The sequence below is a fragment of the Prinia subflava genome, chromosome 1, assembly GCF_021018805.1.
Source record: "Prinia subflava isolate CZ2003 ecotype Zambia chromosome 1, Cam_Psub_1.2, whole genome shotgun sequence".
Taxonomy (NCBI): Eukaryota; Metazoa; Chordata; class Aves; order Passeriformes; family Cisticolidae; genus Prinia; species Prinia subflava.
In genome coordinates, this window is record NC_086247.1 from 115,812,160 (window position 1) to 115,834,580 (window position 22,421).

A 22,421-nucleotide genomic window follows, 5' to 3' on the forward strand; every position below is an offset into this window, starting at 1 on the left:
GAGTTAGAACTTGAAAATGTTAAGATTGTTGCAGGCTACAAAGGTGTAAAAACTGAAGAAATACCTAAAAGTGAAAATTTGGAGAGATACTATTTCTTTGTTAAACAAAACCTGAAAGAGAGATTCACTTTCTTATTGTGATAAAGGCAAAGTAGAAAAGCAGATTAACTATCTAGGATAGCAAATGAAAATGACTTTGTACATTTGTTAAAAAGAAAAACCAAAATATAGGTCAAACATCTTTACTTGTGCAAACGTGGTCTCGGTTGTTTATTTAATTAATGTTTTCCAACATGCAACAGGGTACCCAGAACATCAGGCATCAACTATGTTGTTAGAAGCAATCTGTATCCCTCAGAAAATATCAAGAACTTTGTATAATACAAATCAAACAGTGGTTACACCATAAATACATTTTAATGATGGTAATAAAAACAAAAGACACATATCCAAAATCCATTTACAATGTATTTGTCTTATTTAAAAAATTATTTTACCCTCCTCGAGATCCATGTGACATACACATGCATAATAATGGAGTGCACAACATCTGAGAATAGATAAGGAAAAAGGATATTTCTGCAGATTTTAACAAACTGTGGATTAGGCCCCTTACCAGTGACTATGTTATGTGACATGGGAATTTGCCTTTGGAACCCAGACCAGGTCAAGCAATTGCATCTGAGAATTACAGTTTATGTTTCTTCATAGGTTTTTTGTGGTCACATTTTTGGAGGATCAATTTTGACAGTACTTGTTTAAACATTTCCTTACTTCATAGTGAATAAGGGACGAAAAAGGCCCACAGAAATCTCAGGAGTAATTTATGAATTCAGTCACAGTGAGAAATGTGAATTAGACCCTTTCTGCTATGTTCTTACAGGGAGATAATCTTGCCAACACTCAGAATACATTTTGTGTCTTTCTCAGTACATTTCACAGTCTTGTACTTTATCCCTAGGTTTTTTAAGATGATAGAGCCGCAAGGAGCTAGAAAAATTAGAATATAATTACAAAGAAATCTAAGATGATCTATGCCCATGACCCTATAATCCGTGATTCTGAGAATAGCACAAAATATCACAAATCTTGAGGGGAACTAGAAGAGATGCCAACACCCAGTGACACAGGCAGCACTGTACTGTGAGGCCATGTGTTACGTTCACGTACTCAGTACCTTTCTTTGCTAGAAATCAGCTTGGGGTGAACATATTTAACTACCCTTTCCCAGCAAAGCTGACTGGCAGCAGCTACCTTATGATAAGCAGTGGTCTTCCCATGCTGCTTTACTCAAGGAAATTCCCTATTTTACCTATGGACGAGTTTCATAAGGTCTGGAAAATAGGTGTAATAAAATACCAATGGTTTGCGAGGTCACAGAGCAGGACTGAAAACAGGGGTCATTTAGAACTGTGGCTGAAGTGAACAGAGTAAGAATCCATGTGTGTAACACATGCTTATGACACAGTTCTACTTGACATGACTCCCCTGCGCACAGGCACTCATTATTTTCTTACAGATGACAATTTCCCTCACCATAAATACCGGCTGTTTACTAATACAATATGGCATCATCAGTTCTCTTACCCTTTATCAAGCCGTAGGTTTTCATATGATTTATATGCACACATTTCTTACAGTGACAACTGGCATCAAGATAAAGGCAGACAATAAAATCTATTACGAAGCAGGACAAGAACCACCTCTTTGCTTGACATTTCATTAATAAGCAAGGCACAACTGCATTACTCATGTCTCAAAATAACACAGTTGCCGAGCACAGCTGAGTCCAGATTGAAAAAGACTTTACCTTGTGGTGAAATAGCAAACTGGACCTTTAACTTCTATTTTAAAAGGGTGTTTATTGCACACACTGCTTCAAGACTCAACAGATTCAACAGAGAGAATGACAAAACTTGTCATTCAGACCTAGTTTTTACATATTAGTTCTCTGAGAGAACTTCGAGCTCTATTTTATATGCCATAGAGCCATTTTATCCCCTAAATAATAGAAGTTTAACTTTTTGGGGGGACTGAACATAACCCTTGCATGGCAGCTAGTGCCAGCAGACTAAGTCCAAGAAAGAAGTAAATAAATAGGGCTCATTAAAGCAGACCTTGTACAGACAGTGGGCTGGGCTGTGGGGAGGCAGGAAGAACAGTACAGGGGGAAGAATAGAACAGGAGTGACCCCAGCTCAGCATGCCCAGAGCTTTAACTAACTGAAGGAGACATTATGAAGTTTCAAATTCTTTCTTCACTGTGTAACAAGAGCTGCCTGAATCTGAAACTCTGCAGCCAGCAAGGTGTATAACTCCTCTAAGACCTTTCAGTGACATCAAGGCTTTTCTAAACTGGAACACTAAAAGTGGGAAACAAAGTTAGACCATCTTTAATACTGCTATACTCACCCATCTTTAGGTTATTGGCTGGGAAAGTGCAGTTCACAGAACAACAAGTGCTTTGCAATCACATCTCTCATTTGTTTTACAAAACTTTTCCTGATAATATCAATGTTATCTACTATTGTAAACATTACTAACATGGCATTAAAATCCTCTGTATCAGCACTTATATTTCAATAATCTTCTCAAAGTAATCAAATAGGAACTGGCTTCTCTCTCACACTTTCATGTGATACCCTTCTATTATAGACCAACATGGCACACCTATCCTTTCATAAATGAGTCAGAAACAAGGTAAATATTTTTGATCTCATAGCTCCTTCCATGGGGATCTTCCAGACACACTCTCCAGAGAGACAAGATGAACAATGCATCTGTTTTTACTTTGTTTCATGGAAGACAGCCCCATCAATTTATTTGATTCAATTAACAGCTCTGTGGGATAAATTTTCCCGGTTTCTCTTCCTATTAGAGAACACTAGTGTTAATATTTGCTCTCAGTCTTCCAGTTAAGGTCTTCCAAGCATCTTGTATCTGACATTGGTAATTCCTTCTCTCTGTAGGCCAGAGGATACATTTTAGGAGGATGTTTTCCTTTTTTATAAATACATTAAGCAGGTAGTTTGCAATAATCCTGTGATCAAGCCATAAAGTCCCATTCTGACATCCTCCTCAGCAATTATCACTTCTAGTTATAAATGACTCTCTGTATTGCCACATTCCACACATTTATGTTTTTGCAATCTTCCTAACCACTAGATTTTTCATGTCTGACATTTCAAGTTGATCATGGTAATGTTCTGTCAGCTTCATGTTACTGATACGGTTCTCTGTTTCTGGTTGGTACCACTATGGACAGCATTATACAAAGAATCTCTAAAGATTTCTGTAAATCTCTGTCACTCCAGTTTCTTTACTTTGGTGCCATAATTTCACATTCTTCCAGAAAACTGATGTAAAGCAATTACCTATAATATCTTGCACCTGCAGATATTATATGGGGTAGTGAAATAGGTGCATATTTTTGTCCAGACAGCCACACAAGCCTGGTAAATTATGGGGGTCAACAGGAAAGATTAGGTATCTTCAGCTAAGTAGCTGAAGATAAATTGTGCAACTCAAATATAAGCACTTTCATATTAGAAACAAATCCAAATTAAAAAAAAATAGCTATGGGAAATTATGCAATCTTTTGCTAAATAAATCTATATCTATTCAGCTATACTGGCAGCATGCAAGTAAATTTTAGCCAGTTATTCAAATTTTTTCCATCAAAAAAATCAAGTTTAAAAATTCATTACTGCTTTGAAAGTTTTATGTTTCATCCTAAAATGATATTCCAACATACATATTAAAATATATCAGAAGGACAAGACTCCTATCAGACTTTGAATATCCTTCTACTAACCTTGGGTGGTTTAAAAGGATAGTCCGGTGAAAAGGTTATGTCAAGGAAGAAAACTCCACCTTCATATACAGACCCTGGAGGCCCCAGTATAGTTGACCTCCATTCATAAATGTTGTCTCCTTTGGGTCCAGCACTAAAATAGAAAACAAAAATATAACATAATAACCACATACAATCAAGGTTATACTGCATCAATTATACTCTACCAGTAGTACCGCTGGTTTTGCTGTAACACCAGAAACTAAAATTGTGCATCACATTCATTAAGTTAGTCCTCGATAGAACATGCATCTGATGTCCTAAGCTCTGTCAGAGAACTGATATATTAAGCCAGGAAGAAGTATTAAAATCACATCATAAATTATTCAAATAAGCACAGAAAAATTCCCAACAGTCTTATCTCAAATATTTTAGTGGGCAGATGTGAAGTATTTACAGTGCAAGGATACAGAGACTTTGCTGAGATGCCTTGTCACTGTCTTGCTTCATGAGCCATCCTATTTTCACCTACCTCCTCATCCACCTACCTCCTCAGTCAGTAGCAGTGTAATTACACACATTACACAGCACAGACTGTACTAAAGACTGAGCTGGGTACAACCAACCTTGCAGCTGCACTCACTCCTAACCTAAGGTCTCCAGTCACTGCCACAGAAGGCTGCTTTGCTCTGCAATCACTGTCCTATCTTAAAAATAACATCATCAGGAAGTGGGTTATGTTAATTATGTTAAATCCAACAGCAAGTGTTGGATTATGTTAATTCGAAGTCCTTGGTTAAAAACACAGTACTGAAATAATATTTTAAATGTACAAAACATAATCCTGTATGAAGCAAGAAAAATCTCTCCCTCGTATGGTGAATTCCTGAAAAAGATGAAATAAAATGCTAACTAATAAAAGTTCTTGGGCATGACCCTTCTAAAAGCCAACATAGCCTCCTTTCATACAACATAATGCCTGTCCATACAAATATGTATTTTACTCAGGATGGCCTCTTAAAGCATAGGCCTCTTCTTTTCCATTCACAGCCTGCTGATTACAGTCACTGATACAGAACCTGAATTTTAATTATGATCAATTGGAATGGTGACTTCCAGATAGCTAATGTATTTTAGAGGAAGGCAGTGCTGGTAGACATCTCAAGAAATGATGTGGTATTGTCTTAAGGCATTTCTTGTGAAACAGCTCTTGTTATGTGTGCAGTGACAGTTTCTGCAGCACACAGGGGTTTGTGGAATCACTCTGTGTGTAGAACAGCCAAAAGCTCTTGGCTATGCTCCATGCCTCACAATGCACCCAAGGCATACAATTATTATACGACATCATGTCATGTTCACTGCTCAACTATTCGTTTTGTTCACTGGAAGTTAATAAAACCCGCTTTCACCTGCAATTCCTTGGGCTCCCTTCATTAAAACTTCTGACTGCACGATTCCCTGAATACAGCTGCATGACTTAGTCCTGTGCAGAGCACTTCATTAGTCATGGTACCTACATCCATTTTCTGTAATAGCTGTTAATGCTTCTTGGCTTTCTAAACTACCTTGCTTTCTCAACAATAATGGGTTACAGAGACTATAACATCATGGAACGTTCATTTTCTATCAGCCGTAGTAACAGAACTAGCAATTGTTTTAAAGATAAAACCTGGCTTTTTAAGTGGCACAATAGCAGAAGTGTTGCCATCCATATTTCACAGTGTCGATAATACATCAGGTTGCTAGCTGCCAAACAAATTTAATTTACCCAGTTCTCAGTTTGCATTAACCTTTGAATAATAAAGCACAGCTGAGACTGCTGTAAGAAACAAACCAGAGAATGAATAATTAAAACCACCTCCACTGCCTTTAGAAAGACCAATCTTGAGTCAACAGGGAAGGTTTAATTGTGACTGAACTAGGCATTAAGGAGCTAATTGAACACTTTATAAGCCCAAACAAATGCAGTCCTACATCAGTGGTATGGTATACAATGTTCACAGAAAATAAAACTCCTAAAAAAACATATAGGCAATTATTTCTAATAATATATAATAATAGAAAAGACAAGAAGCAAGGCAAGTCTAAATCTTACACCAAAAAAAGCCATACTATGTGAAAGGAATTCCTTCTCATTTTCTGTAGGAAAATGTTCTAACACTTAAAGTTGCAATTCCTCTGTCGATGCCAGCAGGTTAAAATGGAAATGATATAAATGTCATTCCCAGAGAAATGCTTGGAAATAAGTAACAAAAGCAAGCCCTAGCTCTTTCATAAGTTATGTAGACAGGAGGGGATGGTTGGCCCCTTTCTGAATTTGAGTGCGGCCCACTTTTTTGATCAGAACTCCCTCTGATAGTGGCATTGTCATAATGTACATTATTTTTATTTGTTTTGCCTATTTATTTAATTGCATTAACATTTGAAATGAGCAGTCATTAATTAGAATAGTTGGAAAATGCTCCATCTGCCAGTTGAACTGTTTCGGCACGTCCAGCTACAAGCCCAGCTTGATCACATTCTGAGGATGCTGATTACCATTAATTGAAGGTTTTCTTTGCAAATGAGAGATGAAGCTTTATTAAGTATTATTATTAATTTGAAGAATAGCTTAAATTGTATGGCGTGTGGGAAGACTGCTGTTGTTGATGCTGCCTGTTTGAGTGCTTGCTGGCAGCAGGGCTGTTCAGCCATGTGAAATACCAGCCCATGTGCACAGGCAACAGCTGGTATTAAGGGCAACAGCACGCACAACCATCACGGTTTTTCATTTGTGCATTAATAATACAAAAAGTTTGACAGGTGTATTATCCTCGTTTTCCTTCTTTCCTAATTGTTAAGCCTTCTATTTATCCACATTACTGGCAACTCCAACAAGCTTCACCAGAGAAAATTCCCACATGTGCAAGACCTCAGCCAGAGCCTTATTCTGTAAGGTTTAGAATGCAAGAGGATTTAATTACCCTTCTTTCTACATGGATATCTGCCCGACACACTAAAGCCCAAATGTTTTACATTCAGTATGATTTATATTCCAGCTCTACTAAAGTTACTGGCAACCAAACCACAGATCTCAAAGAAAGTGCACCAAACAGCTCAACGCCTGAAGTTCTGTAATCTTTGGAAGGGCAGATTCAGATGTGCACCCTCTCAGCTAAAGGCAGACTAGATCTGTCCTGAAGTCAGCTGACCCAGGGCCAGAGCACACACGTGCTGCCCGTGACGATCCCACTGCTACAGCCGTCGGCTCCAAGGGAGAGACAGCGGTGGCTGGGCAGCTCCAGCTGGAAGAGGGTGAACTGTAAGGTGGTCGGGAGGCCTGCAGTCTCCAGCAGTGCAGCCTCCCAGTGTGAGCCCAGATGCTGACAGCCCAGTGACTCTGCAGGTTGGGGCAATCAAGGAACCAGTAGAGAGGTTGTGGAGTGGCTCTGGAACTGGTGTTCTCTGTGTTTCCAGTGTTACCTCCCAGGTGGAATATGTAACATAGGACCAAGGAGGTGCAGTTGAGCCCCTGGTGACTTGAAGTTATTAATGGCTTGCCAAGAGCCAGCTGTCTGCTGCTATTATTCCCCCACAGCTGATGAGACCCTCCACAGAATTCTGTATTTCACCTCTGTGGAGGTTTGCTCAGTGGAAGTGCTGGAATAGGTGGACATGGAGCCAGTTTTCTTCCAGAATGACATCCATATGAGTGTATGAAATTCAGGACAAAGGAGGGAGAACATGTAAAATGGTCTTCTTTTTATTTCTACACTTGGCAAAATAATTAAAGAGCACAGCTGTTGAGGGGAGAAGATGGACGTGGCAAACCAGAAGACTGCAGATTCAGCTTTCAATGAAATACATCTCTTGAGAAGCAGATATGACGCTTCATTAAAATAAACTCCGTATACCCTCTGCTCTCTGTTTTGAACATGGTGCCAATAATGAAACTTGTTCTAAGCAAAAATGTTGCTTTGGTCTGCACCACAGCTCAAGGCTGACCTTGTGCTTGGGAACAACCATGAGGTGAGCAGCAGAGCTGTGCTGGGGAAGTGGTTGCTGGATAACTTTCATCTGGGAAGAAGTGAATCAGCAGCAGCTATGCTGATACATCACCAGGTGATTCACACCCACCTCCATGATCCACCCAACAAAATGCAAAAAGTGCCATTGAGAAGCTATGACATCACAGTCCTGTAAGCCACTGCCACGTTTCTGTAATTTTGGAAGGGATATGGACAGCGTCAGGATACAGGTGGTGCCAGCAGTGCAGGTTATCTGCTGAATTTCTTCTGCTCCTGTCCCAGTACTTTCTCCTCTGCAGCCTGGAAGCCCATCTGATCGACCACCTCTGGAGCTTTATGACTCCCTTGTTAGTGGCTGTTATTCTTTGTAACACATGTATTTTCTAGTTTCTGCCTGAGGGTGGTTTCTCCTCCACCCTCTCTCTGTATGCTGACAGTCCATTGCTCCTTATCGTGGTGGATCCTTCCTCAGGATCCTTCCTCATCTCAGGTACGTGCAAATCCCACTCCTCCCAACACCCTGCTCCTTTTTTCCTCATCGAAGGCCATCAACACATCCTGCTATTTTTTTCACCTTTTTCCAGAGGTGAGGAGGGGGTGAATAATGGCATGGGGGTGGTTTATTACAGTACAGTAATTTTGTTTCCTTCCTTCCCTGGAAAGGAAGAGCGAGCAGAGTGGGAGCTGCAGGAACACTGGCGTAGAGAAGGGAAAGGGAGTCACAGCTGCCTACCCAGATGCTACAGTGATATCAGGAGGTACTTTGGTAAATGTATGTAATAAACAGTTGCCACAGCAGCCAAAAGAATACACTTCTACAAAACAAAAACAAAGAGATAGCAGTGAGCACTGAGACTGCCTGTGGCAATGGGCGCTGTTGTGTGGTTAATAATACCTCTGCCATGAATAAAATTAGCAGGCTGGTCTCCAGGCAGTAAAATCAAAGAACAATTAAAGAAATAAACCCTTTCAGAATTAGAGATAAGTACTTACTTGGGCTATAATATCGATGACTTAAATTTTCCTCAAGAAATAAAGCCCCCACTTTTCAAATGCATAATTTTTTTAATGTCTCTTTTTTCCCAAAAGTCTGCTGAAAATCCCCAAAATATTCCTTTTCAATTAATCAGATAAATAATTTATTAAAACTGTCATCATCTCAATTCCTTCATCTAGATGGTGCAAAGAAGTGCCAATATTAAAATGCTGGAGGATGCTTATTGCTCTTACTAGTTATAATCTAGACCAAACCCAGATATTTTTCAGCATTAAATTTGAGGTCCAAGAGATCTACTCTAAGTACTCTGAGTAAATCAACTCTTTACTCTAAGTAAATTACAATATATATTTACATTAAAAAAAAAAATGTTAGAGTTGTTCATTTTACTTTAAATAGACTCAACAGTTAGTGAAAAAATCTTGCCTTACCATGACCTAACACTTGAATTTGGGTCTGCACTATAGCCAGTATTTTTGGCCTACAAAATAAATGGGAATTTATGTCTTACATATGTTGGACTATCAATATTATTAGATGAGATAAATATGGTTTTTGAGTAGGTATCTTTCATTAGACTTAACTACTTATAAAGGAAACAGAGGCCAAAGTGATTGGGTCACTTGTCACTCAGAAAGGCTTTTCTCAGAAAGCCTTTCTCTTTTCTCTTTTTTCTCAGAAAGAGAGAGAGACATCAGACAAATGACATACACCACTTTGTTTCCATTGCAATGAGAGAATTCAGCTGAAAATTTTGAATCAGATTTTCTTTCAGTTCTTTCAGTTTTCTGACTGAGACCATATTTCATTAAGGAACATATATATATGTATATATTTAAGGACTTTCAGGCAAGCAGCAAAGGAAGGAGGATATTAAGACATTTTTCTATGTCAGGCTGCACTTCTATCAAAGTGGTTATATCCTGCTCTTATTATGTGCTTTCTATTGAAGCCAGTTACTGTTTTCATGTACACTTTGGAATCAGTATCTTTTTGGTATACCCGACTGGAAGAACATACAGGAAAACTTATCCCAGCGAGCTGCCAAAGGAGCAATAATTATTACAGGGTATTGCTTGACACTGCTTCTTATGCTTATTGAGACCACTGGAATTCAGTATGGTGCAGCATTTTTTAATTGCCAGTCTTCTGCAGTTTTAGCAAGGTATTTCTAGAGGTTTATTTATCATCCAAAGTGAGATGCAGTTTAACTTTAGGGCTTCCTGCTTTCTTTCTTTCTTGCAACAAATCTGCAGCACACAAGGTCAATGTGCTCAAAGTCTGTATGATGCAAATCCCTTTTTCTTGTGATAAATTGTATCTGCCTTTCTATCATGGGACCCATTAAAAATTACTAGCTGAAGCTGTGAAGCTGTGTTGTCTTTAAAATTAAAATTAGTAAGTTTGGGCCACAGTATTAATATCAAATAGATTAAGACCAAAGTAAGTATCACTTAGTTGATTTTGTTATTTGCTTCTAAATAATATTGCTAAAAATTATTAAAAGTATCCTAGTGCTTTAGCAGACTGGTATTATTCAAAGAGTACTTTGATGCTTTTATTCTCCAAAGCCCTATCCTCAGAGCATTCCTGAGATAGAAACCATCATGAAGAGAACTGCTTCTTAATGCACAAAATAGTTATTTATACTATCTACAGCAATTTATTCACTGCAAACACCATTACACAGTGTATGATCACAGCATGCTGAGTATTCACAATGAGATTTTAAAAATGGCAATTTTGTTAAGTATTCTCCGCTTTGTTCAGCTGAAGAAAATTACATAAAATCCTTCACAGAAGGCCTGCCTTGCTCAGAGTAGGAAACAATCATTCGCCTCCTATTACACACCCATGGGCTCAATTCCCTTTTGCCACATCTTTTGTTTCTTTTTCTTTTAAAGTAATACCAGTATCTGATGTTCCAGCTCTTTTAAACTAGCAGAAATTGACTGTATATTTTAAAAAAGATAAAATATTTTTCAGCCTGATTTGTCTCTATGGGAAATTATATAAAGCATGATTTGTAGCCCTATATTAGTAAAAGAGAAAACCACAAGTAACTAGGAATGAAAAACACTACAGAAGAATGAATAGGCTGTCCTGGGACCTTCTAACATGACCTCCAACCTTGCAAGCTGCCAAGTTATATTATTTCCATGTTACTCCTAATTTGCTTTTCCTTGAGTTTTTTTCTTTCCCAGGATTGTAATTTATTTTTCCAAATATAACTACTTCTAAATTTCACAACATTTTCCTTTGCTGACAACAGTTGTAATTTACCATTATCTCTTTTCTAAGTTAATCAGAATCTGTGACATGCAACAGTGGGGTAGCACCACCAGGTACTGTATTTTTAAATTTTAAATCTAATTTAAAAGGATGAGGTGACTAAGTGCAGACAGATAACACAAAAACCCCAGAGCAGCTCAAAGATTTAAGAGGTATAGTAGGGAAGAAAGCATTCTTTAAAACAGCATTGACTTTTTAGTTTCTGTGGAAACCTTAGAGGCAATGCAGGAGGGAGAGGTAGACAGGACTAAAGCAGACCAGCTCAAACATACTAGAAAGACTTCTCATGAATGGGTGGAACACACTGGAAGATTTGGATTTGAAATGCATTTGATATGTTGATTTGATCACTAATAAAAAAATGATGGCAAATTCTCGCTTTTTATCAGAAATGATGAAAAATGACAAAAAAGGCCACACATGATGTATTAGTGATGAATGGATCAACTGAACTTCAACTAACACATCCTTCACTTTGAGATAATGGACTGCTGATTTAATGTCAGAAATTTTTTTAAGTTGTATCCAAAAAAGATCACTACACTACTGTACTTTTAAAAGTGTCAGTGTAAAAATATTCTGCAGTAGTCAGACATTTCAGTAACTGAGAATGATTTAGACAGGGTTGTTTCTAATATATATACACCCACACTTTCTGATTATTATGAATGCTTCAAGCAAGGCAGTAGTATTGTTCAATGTCTGCATATTCTCTGTTCCTCAGAAAGCTGGTCCTCTAGCTGGTCCACTAGTCATTGAATCTTTCCCCAACTCGTAAATGATTTATCCAATGGGCCTCTAAAGAAGTTTGATCCGTTCACGACTGTAATCTTTAAGAGTCCCTAGGCAGTTGTCTAAATAAGAGCCTACAAATTTTGAAACCTTATGCAACAAGATAATCTTGCAACCTTTTCTGAAGGACCCGATTCTGAAATTTCCTTCTGTGACACTTTCTAGAGACTTTAGTTTTTACACATAAGCTGCTTGTAAAACTGTTTCAAAATATTAATGAGGGGAAGCAATGAGAGGCAAATTTAAAGAATTATTTACAGTTTATCTCAAGCATGTAATACAGCTGTGTAACTAACAAGCCTGCTCATGTCCATTTTATAAACAGAGGAACAGGCTTAGATACAGACCCTCCCCTCATTTCAGTGGGAGTTTCACACATGCTTACACATGAAATGCTTGCTTACACAAGGAAACAACTCTTTATTATGGCACAGATTAACTAACATGATGTTAAACACATTATAAAACAAGTAATTTCCTCCTGAGTAAACAAGCCTATAAAGCCAACAGGCACAGAAAAAGGAAATTTGATTCTGAAATCCATATACTTCAAAAGCAGATTCCTTTTATTTAGTCAGTTTAGTTGAGAGGCTGTCTTTCTTCTCCAGATCTCTGGTAAACAGAAGAAAACACACTTGGAAATTGCTGGCAAATGGACACGTTTTCACAACTCTCCCCCCTTAATTTGAAATTATTCTCTTCAAATATGGAGACCAGCCGCAGGTCCAAGGTGAAAGAAACCTTAAAATGTCTCAACCCTTGGTTGAGACTGACTGCCCCCATTGCAGCCCACACTCTGACTTGTCAGAAGAAACCACCATTTAGAGGCAATTTTCTAAGCAGTGTCTGAGGTGTGAACTTTACACCACTTGACTGACCAGCCAAAAAGAACAGGGATGTGCCAGAGTCATACTGGTACCCAGTAATGTGGCTTCTTCTAAGTCAACAGAATATTGCTGAGACTTTTTAATGTCTCTGGGGTGAGAGGGCTCATCTACATACATGACAGGGTAAACAGAAAATCAAATATAAAGGAATGTCTTGTTTATTCATCAGCATCATTTTCTCCTAGGACTTTTTGGGAGAGTCTTTAGGGCTAAGGTTAGGAAGAGGCTTACGTAGGAAGTCTTTTGCTCTGAAGTGGCTGGAATTCTCTCAAAATCAGACCTAGAGTTACCAAGTGTTGCTACAATAGTCCAGGAATGGTTATACCACAGACTTCACTATAAGAGCAGGATTGTTCCAATGTGTTTTTCAATAAAGGGGAGCTCACCTGGGAAAACTGAGGCTACATTCTTCTCAGTACACACACCTCCATGGTGCACCATGGATCAGAACTTCTGATTAGAAAACTGTTCCTATAAATGATTTTCATCCCTGCCTGTATTTAGAAGTAGGATTGAAAAAGTACAAAGTGGTTCTGGGAAGAATGATGGCAAAATCAGTTTAAGAAAAGGATGCTTGTTTGTCATATGAAGGTCCCAACAAAAAGGTATGGCTGGAAGGAGAAGTCCTCTGCCTCTCAGGATGGGAAAGCAAACACCCAGTGTGCAGGTACCTGCTGGTGAAGGCAGTCTTCACCTCTCAGCTGGAGCTGAGGAACTCAGAGTTCTGTAAAATTCCTCTCAAGATTTCAGGTGACACTTTCAGTACTTTCACGGCCTCACAGATGATCTACATGAGAAATGACACCTTATCTAAAGAAGAATAAGCATTTCTAATCAGTAAGAGGGAACCAGCATTCTAATCTGTAAGTCATAATCAATGACCTTGTCATACAAGAATTAAACATCATATTTGTAAGGCGGGTTTTCTTATAGCGACTGTGTATATTCCCTACATCAAGATAAAATACCAACAACAGTCGAAATTGCCATTATAATTTCCTTGGCAACAACAACTTGGAATCCTTACTCACACAGATGTTTTTTGCATGATGAAAATTACATTGGTGTTGTTTTCTTTCCCATTTTCAGTTCCAGCTTATCTCCTTGGCTCAGCTGCTGGTGATACCTGCTCTCATCATTCTTTATTTACTCGTAGTATTACTGGTTGTCTGCACTAAGTGACAAGCAGCTGGTCTTTGAGTCAGAGCTACCACCACCAGGAGAACCCCAGAACACTACACTAGTCATGCAGAAATTCACAATGCAAAAATAACATACTAGAGCTGTATTACTTATCTTTATCATGTGCTACTGCTTATCTTTATTATCCTAATCACTCTTGCTTAAATCTTGTGTATTCAAAGAAAACAGCTGGAGCAAATGGCTATGAGCTACAGAAGAGTTCATCCTGTTGTCTCTGGTCCAGTCCTAGCCTAGATGGCTCCTGCTGTTTGGACTTGGAGACTCTTTGCTGGTCTGCATCTAATGAAGAGGGATTTAAAAAATCCATCTCTCAGTGGACAAACACCCCAAGTCCCAAGATTATTGCTGCTGATTCCAGCCTTGCTGGCAGTGGGTGGAGGGGGAAATACTCTGGCTGCATTTCTCAGGTCCTGGTGGAGGCCCTGAGAATGCCATGGGAACACATGTCAGAGAGCTGCCTGTCTTTACTGGTTATTCACCCACTAATTAGGGGTGTATCTCTACTAATTGCTGTACCGACTGGTCAGGTACTCTTCACAAACACCATACTTGGTGCAAGAGCTCTAACAGAAAAATGCCCTGGTCTCTATTTTCTAATGCAAAGAGAAGGTGTGGTGGAGAAAATTCAAGCCATATTGCTGTTTAAATAGCTTGGATATGATCAAAGTCACCGATGGTTCACCTGTACTGCTTGTGATAATTTAGCAGAAACCCAGCTGCCTGAGAAAGACTTAAGATTTGTCACTTTATGTATTACGAGGAAAAAGTGTTCCTCTGTCAGATCATGCTGAATCACAACAATGTGCATTTGTATTCTTGTCACAGTTTCTGCACTTTTACTGTTTTTGATGCCTTCAAAATAATCTTTTTTAAAATTAATGTACTTGCCGATTGTACATTCTGGAAGGGAGAGCAGCTGTTTCCTCATGACTGTATGCATAGCCTTTTGAAGAAAATTTTGTTTATTAATAGTAATCTGTTTTTCATAGCTTTGCAATTTCTTAGATAATAGGGTAAAACACAATCTTCCTTTCATGTTCTCTGCATAGTGAAGAGACAGATGCAACGGCAACACAGTACTTATGCTGAGGGCAAAACTTAGTACTGCTTAATGTGACTTAATGACTAAAATATCTGTATCATTTATAGATGACATCTAGTATTCTGCTAAGTTATTATTGTTATGGTCAATGGGTATTCTTCCCTGCTGGTTAGTAAAAGGATTTGGAATTAAATCTGTTTTTATTTTACTTGTTCAAGTAGACACACTGAAAGCAACCGAGCTACCCACATATGTAATGCAAATGGGATTTAGTATTTATTCCCAATCTTTTTCTAAACAGAAGCTCACAAATAACAATATATATTAACTTGAAACACAGAACTGGGAGAAAGGGAAAAAAACACAGGACTGAAGAAAGGCTATTTTACAGCTACACAGACATGTAAACACCTCCAGGAACTTTGCTTAATAAGGCCAGCTACTTTCAGCTATCACTTCACCGCCCATGACAATCTTTGCATGAAAGCATTTCTTTCTCCCCCAGGCAACACTATCAAGTTAGTGCAGTTCCCTCGAAATACATAAATGCTGTATTTAAAATTAAATGTACAGCATATGGAGGACTGGAGCTGTGCTCTGGAAAGCAACCCCCTCACCCACCCAAAGGCACTCGGGTACACAAACATACATCCCTGTGAAGTGTGGTAAATGTGACCAGGAAAATGTCAGAATGCAGAAATTTCCTGCAGATTTTAACTCATATCAAGACACTTTCATGTAAAAGATACCACAAATCACAGGGTCCACAAATGATCTTGAATAACCTCAGAACACGATGTACACAATGAAGAAGTCAACTCAGCAGTGTTTAATACTGAGCACTCTTCCCCTTATGGAATACATTACTCGGCTTTTCCTAATGATACTGAATTGATTTACATGTTAATTTACCAAACTAGGTGTATCCAACCCCAAAACAGAGAAGCTGTCAGTGACACACAACTTTCCTGGGAAATGAAGGCTCAGTTCTGTGTACTCAAGTGTAGATCTGGGTTTCAGTGATGCCAGGAATAAAACTCCCACTGACTTCAGTACGGTGCACAGAAGAGAGCATTTACAAATCACTTACAAGAACATAAAATGTGCATGATGTTGTGCCTGCAAGTTTAAAATCACCTGCTTTTAACAAGTCTTGTGGGAAAAAAAGTTTTGTGTGTATAATGGTACATTCAAATTTATAGTGACCTACTTTAAATTGTTTTCAGTTTATCATGTTAGAAAAAATACTCTAAAACTGTAACCTCAGATTATCAAAAAAACCTGACCCCAAACCTTCAAAATCAAAAAGCAGGGTATGGTGGTTTGGTCCCTGAAATCACCAAGCTTTGATCAAGGTTTTTTTTGTTGCAGCAATATTTCAGAATGACAAGAAAATATGAACCCCACTTGTTGGTTGACTTCCATTCCCATTACTTTAGAAGGAGTCTGTGTTTGTGGAGAATGATTTAAATACAAATCTCTGACATTCAGAACTGAAATGTCTGTTCCTGTGTGAAATAAGAGAACTCATTAACTAGGGAAGTCTATTAACTTGTTTCACAAATCTAGATGCATTACATTTTTGGTGTACATTTCCTCATAAACTAAAACTCCCTACTTAAAGAATATTTCTATTCTCATTTGCATTTTTACACTTACTTTCAAGTAATTTTATCATTGATAGGGATTATTGTTGGGTTCAGGACTCAACTCTCAATACAATATAAAAAAATGAAACACTTTTACTTGAATAATTTCTCTGTAGAGGTAAAAGGTCAAACAGAGGAGGACTAGACAGGAGAAAATGAATTAGTAAACTGAAGGAAAGATAATCAGTCTGGTTTCAAGGTTAACTTTCTGTTCTTTACCGCGGCGAGGCTTTTTTATCCTTCTTTTTTTTGAACTTCTAAGAGCATGCCAATTCCATGTTCCAGCTTGCTGTGCTACTGCAGCAGAAACTACACAAATAGACAAAATGTCTAAGAATCACACTACCTTACAGAAACTCACCCCTCAGTCACTCCCTCTGAAAAACATCTAGAGCAAAGAAATACCCTTTCTGTTGAAAATCAGGAAACTGAGGTCCTGTCAAATTGACAGGTAAAGTATATTTATCTTCCCCAAAAACACAACTGTGTGAATAAGAGGTGCTCCCAAATGTGAGCAGTCAGCTGCCTCCCCAGATGTGACTGTAAATACTGTGTTTAAATACAGAATCATAATATTTACAAATAGAAATTGCACACACCGTGTCCTTCAAAATTTCTCTCCCATTGTCTACAGGTTTTTGTGGTAAACAAACTTGCATAAACAGTGGGTAATAAAAGTGGTTTAAAAATAATTTCATTTTTTGCAAATGAAGCAGTATTAGCAACAGCCACTGCTCTTGTGTTGAGACTGCTGTCTTATTTCATTCCTTACTTTGATTTCATAAATCAAATAAATACATTTTACTTCACAGATTGAGGAAAATCTGCAAATATCAACTCTTTTTTTCACTTTGAAAGCTTTGGAGAGCTTATCTAAAAAGTCCCTACACCTTATTGTATGAATAACTTTTTGTTTGAACTTACATATACTTTAAAAAAATGACAGGAGATATTTAATCTGGCAAGTGCCTCAAATGGAATTTAAATTTATGTTTTTCAACTTATGCAAATCAGGATTCCCCAACAATGTTTTTTAAAAGTTTTGCATTAATATATCTCAAAAAAATCACATCCTTTTTTCATCTCTTTCCATCTCTGTTTTCCTATAATAGCCTCAAGTATTTTTCATTTGTCAGCTATAAAACATTATAGTTATTCATCACATATGGCCTTGGCATACTTGTTATAGCTACCTAGAGTACATTTCAATACCCAAATACATTTCTCAGTTTAATACACTACTAATGAATCAAATAAAATCCAAGTGGTTTGGGGCTTCAGCTGACACTAACTTATTACCCCAGTAATCACATCACGAGCAGAAGTGGCTCTGTGCCTTTTGCTCCGTGTTTGGGACCTGCAGTGAAACTCACCACAATATTCTTGCTCTGTGGTTTATAATTACTTCCAAATCTCAGAAAATGTATTTACATGTACATTGGAAATTATTTTTTCAGGGGAGGTCGTGTTATGCTAGCCACAACAGATGCCCAAAAATCAACATCCAAAAAATGCATATTCAAATATGCATCCACAATTATTTTCCTGGCATTTTAAAGACGGTAGTTTGCTTCATTAAAATACTTCACATCAGTCCTCCTCACCAGAGACCTACCCAGAACCAGAAACTCTTGACTGAGGAGTGGGGGTGGGCAGCCTCTCCCTTGCCAAATATATTTTCAAATCCTTTAGCAACCCACGCCTAAGACATTCTTCATTCATTCAATAACATTTCTTATATAGGCACATGGGAGAAAAAAGAGAAAGGTTTGGAGCAATGCCTATCCTTTGCTGTGGGCTTCCCATACAAAGAAACAGACCTGGACTTGAGGAGTGAAGAAATAGTTTTATGAAGCTATTTCTCTACAGTCACATGAAGCACAGCTGGCAGTCACTGCTCTACAACAGTTAAATCTTAATAATATGTTTCTGCAGGGTGATGTCAATGAAAATATTCACAGTACCATAAAGAGGAGTCATTAATTATCTTCAGGTCATTACCAAATGTTAGGACCTAGTACTGAAAATACATATGGAGGTGAACAACTATTTTGTGCACATGAAGCTACTTAAGGACAGACGTTGCTCACTACCCACGCTTCCAAGAAGCAACTTACTGTTCTTGACAGCAAAGTGAAGAGCTATATTCTAGGAATTGAAATAAATTTCTTTTATGGCATTATTTCTCACCCAGTACACTACCAGAAGGCATTACTAAGGAAGGCCTATTTAATTCTCAATTACTCAAAGATGGTGTATTTCAGAAGAGCTTTAAGAGTTTATTTTTGGATTTTTAGGGGGTATTTTTGCTTTTTGTGGTTACAGAGCACGCAGAAAGTACCCACAGCAGGCAAAGAATACGAGACTTGTTACCAGCTCAGAGAAACATTATAATCAGGTTTTCATCTGTTCAGCAGAAGTTCAGAACCAGGATGTCTCGTGTTGAACATCTGTACCTGATGTACCACACGACAGTGGGAAACAGGTTTTAGAGCTTAAGGTGAAGAGACCCAACCTCCTCACACAACAGCTTAGTGTGCTGTGGCTGTCTATTGTAATTGACTCTTTTTAACTACAGAAGTAGGTTCAGCCTGACTGCAATACATCCTGCAGGGAGAGGAAAATGAGAAAACTGACTGTGGTACCTCTAATGAGTAGAATACTTCAGCATATATTCAGGCTCACTGTTTATAAGGAATCTATTTACTTTGAGATAGGCAAGCAAAATCTCTGTCAGTGGGCAGAATAAACACTATTTAGAGTGGAGCCATTCATAACATACTTTAATTGGCAATTTTCCCTTGACAACTAATACAACATCTTTTATATGAGGATTCTGCTGCTCTGTGATTTTCTGTCCCTGTATTAAGAGACATGAAAACCGAAGCACAAAATACATTCTCTTAAGAACAGAGCTTAGAATAATACTTCCATTATCACATGGATCACACTTATTTTCTGTAACCAGATGAATGCAAGAGCAAGAAAATAAGATAAAATACCACCACCACCAAAAAAAAAAAAAACCCCCAAAAAAACAACAAACAAAAACCCCAACAAAAACAAAACCAAAAAACCCCAGCATATTTGCCTCAGAACAGATGGCAAAATGAAACTGTATTTAATTTAATTATTTTTGTTTTAAAAAGGCTTTTATATGTTCTGTTCCTCTTCCTTAAACTGGGCAGTAGCTGTCCCTCGAGGGTCTGTCCTGGGACCAATACGATTTGGTATCTTCATCGATGACACAGACAGAGAAACTGAATGCACCCTCAGCAGGTCTGTGGTGGCACCAAGCTGAGGGGTGCAGCTGGTATGTTCTGAGGGAAGGGAACCATCCAGAGGGACCTTGACAGGCTCCTTGACAGGCAATGGTTTTAAACTGGCAGAGGGTAGATACAGACTGGATATAAGGAAGAATGCTTTTTGAGAGGGTGCTGAGAATACCTGGTACAGGCTGTCAGAGAAGCTGCTGATGCCTCATCTCTGAAGTGTTCAAGATCTGGCTGGATGGGGCACTGAGCAACCTCATCTGATGGAAGATGGCCGTGGCCCATGCACCTATTTGGACTGGATGATCTTTAAAGGTCCCTTTCAACCCAAATTATTCTGTGGTTCTATGAGTCTATCACGTTGTATCATATTAAAAAATACACTGGATAACCATAGTACATTCACACTCTATTGAAGACACACACATTTCCGTGATTTCATTTTCACTAGAATAAACACTTACTTTTCTTTAAGTTCCCCAGCATGTTCTTATCAGAAAATACACTTTTTCAAGAGTTTGTCAGTACCAACTAGAGCTGCTTGTAGCAGAATGTAAAAATGCCCCCCTCTTCTAACACACGCATACGTAAAAATAACTCTCATAAATTAAAGTAATGGGACAAACACTGTCATGATACAATTCAGAGCTGTACTGGCTTACTGAGGATTAAACTTGGCTGAACAAGATCATTAGGAAAACAAAAGGCTACAGAAATAATTTTTTAACATCATGGAAGTGGATTGTAGAAGCTCACAATGGAATAAAAATTAAATAGCTGAATAAAGATAATTACACAAAACTCTGTCCCAAGATTGGCACTGTCAGAATGTGATCCAATGTAAAGAAACACACACTACCAAAGAAAAATCGAGTAAGATAAAAATTCTCCCAGGTTCAATGCAAAAGATGTTTTCCCCTTAGAGAAAACTGCCTAAAAAGCTTCCTCTCTTCAGAGAAGGCAACAGAATGGAAGGGAATGAAAAGAGGCAGGTAAAAGCTCTGCATTTCCAAATATTATTCAAGGTTAGAAAATGAAAATGTTTCATTACAAGGAAAAAGACAAATCTGATCAAAGTCAGTCAACTCACTTATTTATATCTCAGCAAACACCTTGGGTCCGCATTTTGTCAATCTGTAGAAAGCAAAAGATTTTCCTGACCTCATAAATTGGCAAGAAATGGCTTGTGTACTGATCTATTCAGCTCAGCAGATACTTGGCACCCTCTATCCTGGCTCTCACAGAACCAAATACAGCTGCCATAAGGGCAATTGCTATGAAGTTTCTAAAAGCCAAGAGGAAAAAGCCTCCTTTGAGCCACTGGTGTGTCACAGTGGTGTCATGCTTACCCTGGTCTGACTGCCTGACACAGCTGAAGATATTGTCACTGAGCACAACGAGGGTCTCAGCCCTGAGAGCTGGGGCACAGCGAGGCAGGACTCCTAAAAAATTATCAGCAATGTCATGCTAAAAAATCACAGGGAGATGACACCTTGTTTAGTGCCTGGAAGTTTCACTCAGCTCCCCAGATATTTGGTGTGCAGATGTCACCACCAAAAAGTTGCAATATAGGGATGTATTGGCATAGAAACATCTAAAGAGAACATCTCTGAACACACAGGAAGGACTGAATTTGATCTTTTAGTATATATTCACATTTACCTTCCTTGGAAATAACTTACTAATATGAATAGGAAATAAAGAGTTTATTCATGAGGCTAAATGAGATTTTACCTTATCACATTAATTCACTCAGCTAAGTATGAATGCTGGCAAGGTCTGTGTATGGATTATATATTTGGACTAGACTGCAGACAGTATTTACTATTTCTTAAATTATGTTAGCTTCTTTTAAAATATGTATCTTGAAGAAACCTCTTCTAAAATCTCCATTCTAAAGTTTAAAACTGTGGAGCGTCTCTCCCATAATGGCATTGGGTCACACACACACACTGATCCTGAAGCAAACATGTGGCTATGGAGAGGGCTTCTCCCACATATTTCTAAAATCAGTACATCTATTTTGTATCTTCCACATGCATTGTGTGCTCTTCAGAGCACATTTAACCCCAGACTCCTTTTAACTTGGTTTTCTGTACCCTGATATTTTCCTTTTAAATAAATATTAGCACGGTCAATAGGCTCCACTACATTACTGCAACCTCTAGAGTGAGCAGGACTGGCCACTGAGCACAGGCTGTGACAGCTACCCTTTTAAGCAAAAGTAAAAGGCTGTCAGAGAAGATGCACCTGGTTTTTATTTAAGATTTCAAATTACCCCTTCAATGGTTTCTGCTTGCTGACAAGCAAATGCATGACCTAGGAATCAGCAGCTAGAATTACCTATTTGCTGAAAGTGTGTATTTGCTGACTTAATGTGTTTATCATTTATCACAGACACAGAGGAGTTGACAAATACAATCTTCTTGTCTTTAGTAATTTTGTGGAGCAAGAAATAACTCAGTTCATTCTTCTTCCTCACTTTACT

The 22,421-nt window shown here is 38.2% G+C and overlaps 1 protein-coding gene across 2 annotated transcripts in view; it reads right to left on the reverse strand.

The window, feature by feature from the left end:
- Positions 1-22,421, reverse strand: part of LOC134556767 (ubiquitin-conjugating enzyme E2 E2) — a 200,471-nt gene that overhangs the window by 33,485 nt on the left and 144,565 nt on the right. For both annotated transcript variants that reach the window (XM_063409067.1, XM_063409057.1), the window contains exon 4: positions 3,814-3,946. In XM_063409067.1, the coding sequence (XP_063265137.1) occupies positions 3,814-3,946 (133 nt within the window). The remainder of the gene's footprint in view (positions 1-3,813; positions 3,947-22,421) is intronic.